General features: G+C 63.1%; 1 protein-coding gene across 1 annotated transcript in view; it reads left to right on the forward strand.

Annotated features, from left to right (window-relative positions):
* Positions 1 to 683, forward strand: part of H696_02249 (STE/STE20/MST protein kinase) — a gene marked incomplete at its 3' end in the record, with an annotated part of 3,155 nt that continues 2,472 nt past the window's right edge. Inside the window, exons 1-3 of the mRNA XM_009496151.1 lie at positions 1 to 198; positions 327 to 459; positions 541 to 635. Of these exons, the coding sequence (XP_009494426.1) occupies positions 68 to 198; positions 327 to 459; positions 541 to 635 (359 nt within the window). The 5' untranslated portion in view covers positions 1 to 67. The remainder of the gene's footprint in view (positions 199 to 326; positions 460 to 540; positions 636 to 683) is intronic.

The following is a 683-nucleotide window of genomic DNA, read 5'->3' on the forward strand; positions in this document are numbered from 1 at the left end:
CTCTCTCTCTCTCCTCCTCCCCCACCCTACATCCATCGTCCCACGGTCTCGCTGCGGGTGATCAGCGATGCTCTCGATCCACGATCTCCTCCGGCCGCCACACGATGTGTTCGAGCTTCAGACCACCCTAGGCGCAGGCACCTTCGGGAAGGTCCTCAAGGCCCAGCACCGTGACAATGGCTCCATCTCTGCCATCAAGTGCGCATACCGAATAGCTGTTGCCCCGCCCGCCCCCCTCCCCCTCCCCCTCTCTCCCTGCGTCCCCTCGCCGGGCTGGGCTCTGACCACCATCCTCCTGCTCTCCCACCGCTCGATCTCCCCTTCAGGATTGTCCCCCTGGACCATAGCGATAAGACCAGTCAGACGGAAATCCTGCGCGAGGTGGAGCTTATGCGCGGCCTGCGCTGCAACCAAATCGTCCAGCTGCTCGGGACATACCTCCTGCCGCTGCAGCTCTGGGTGCGTGTGCCCTGCCCTTTCTTCCGCCCGTGCGCCCGCTTCTTGTCAGCCTGCGCGGAGGCTCTAACCATTGTACCGCAGATCGTTCTTGAGTACTGCCCTGGCGGAAGCATCGCCGACTATCCACGCTTCTGCAATCGCACCCTGCAGGAGCGTCAGATCGCCTCGATTTGCCGGTGCGTGTATTCGCCTCTTCTTGTCTTCCCCTGATATCCCCCCCCCCC

This window comes from Fonticula alba, assembly GCF_000388065.1.
Source record: "Fonticula alba strain ATCC 38817 unplaced genomic scaffold supercont2.3, whole genome shotgun sequence".
NCBI classification, from domain to species: domain Eukaryota; order Rotosphaerida; family Fonticulaceae; genus Fonticula; species Fonticula alba.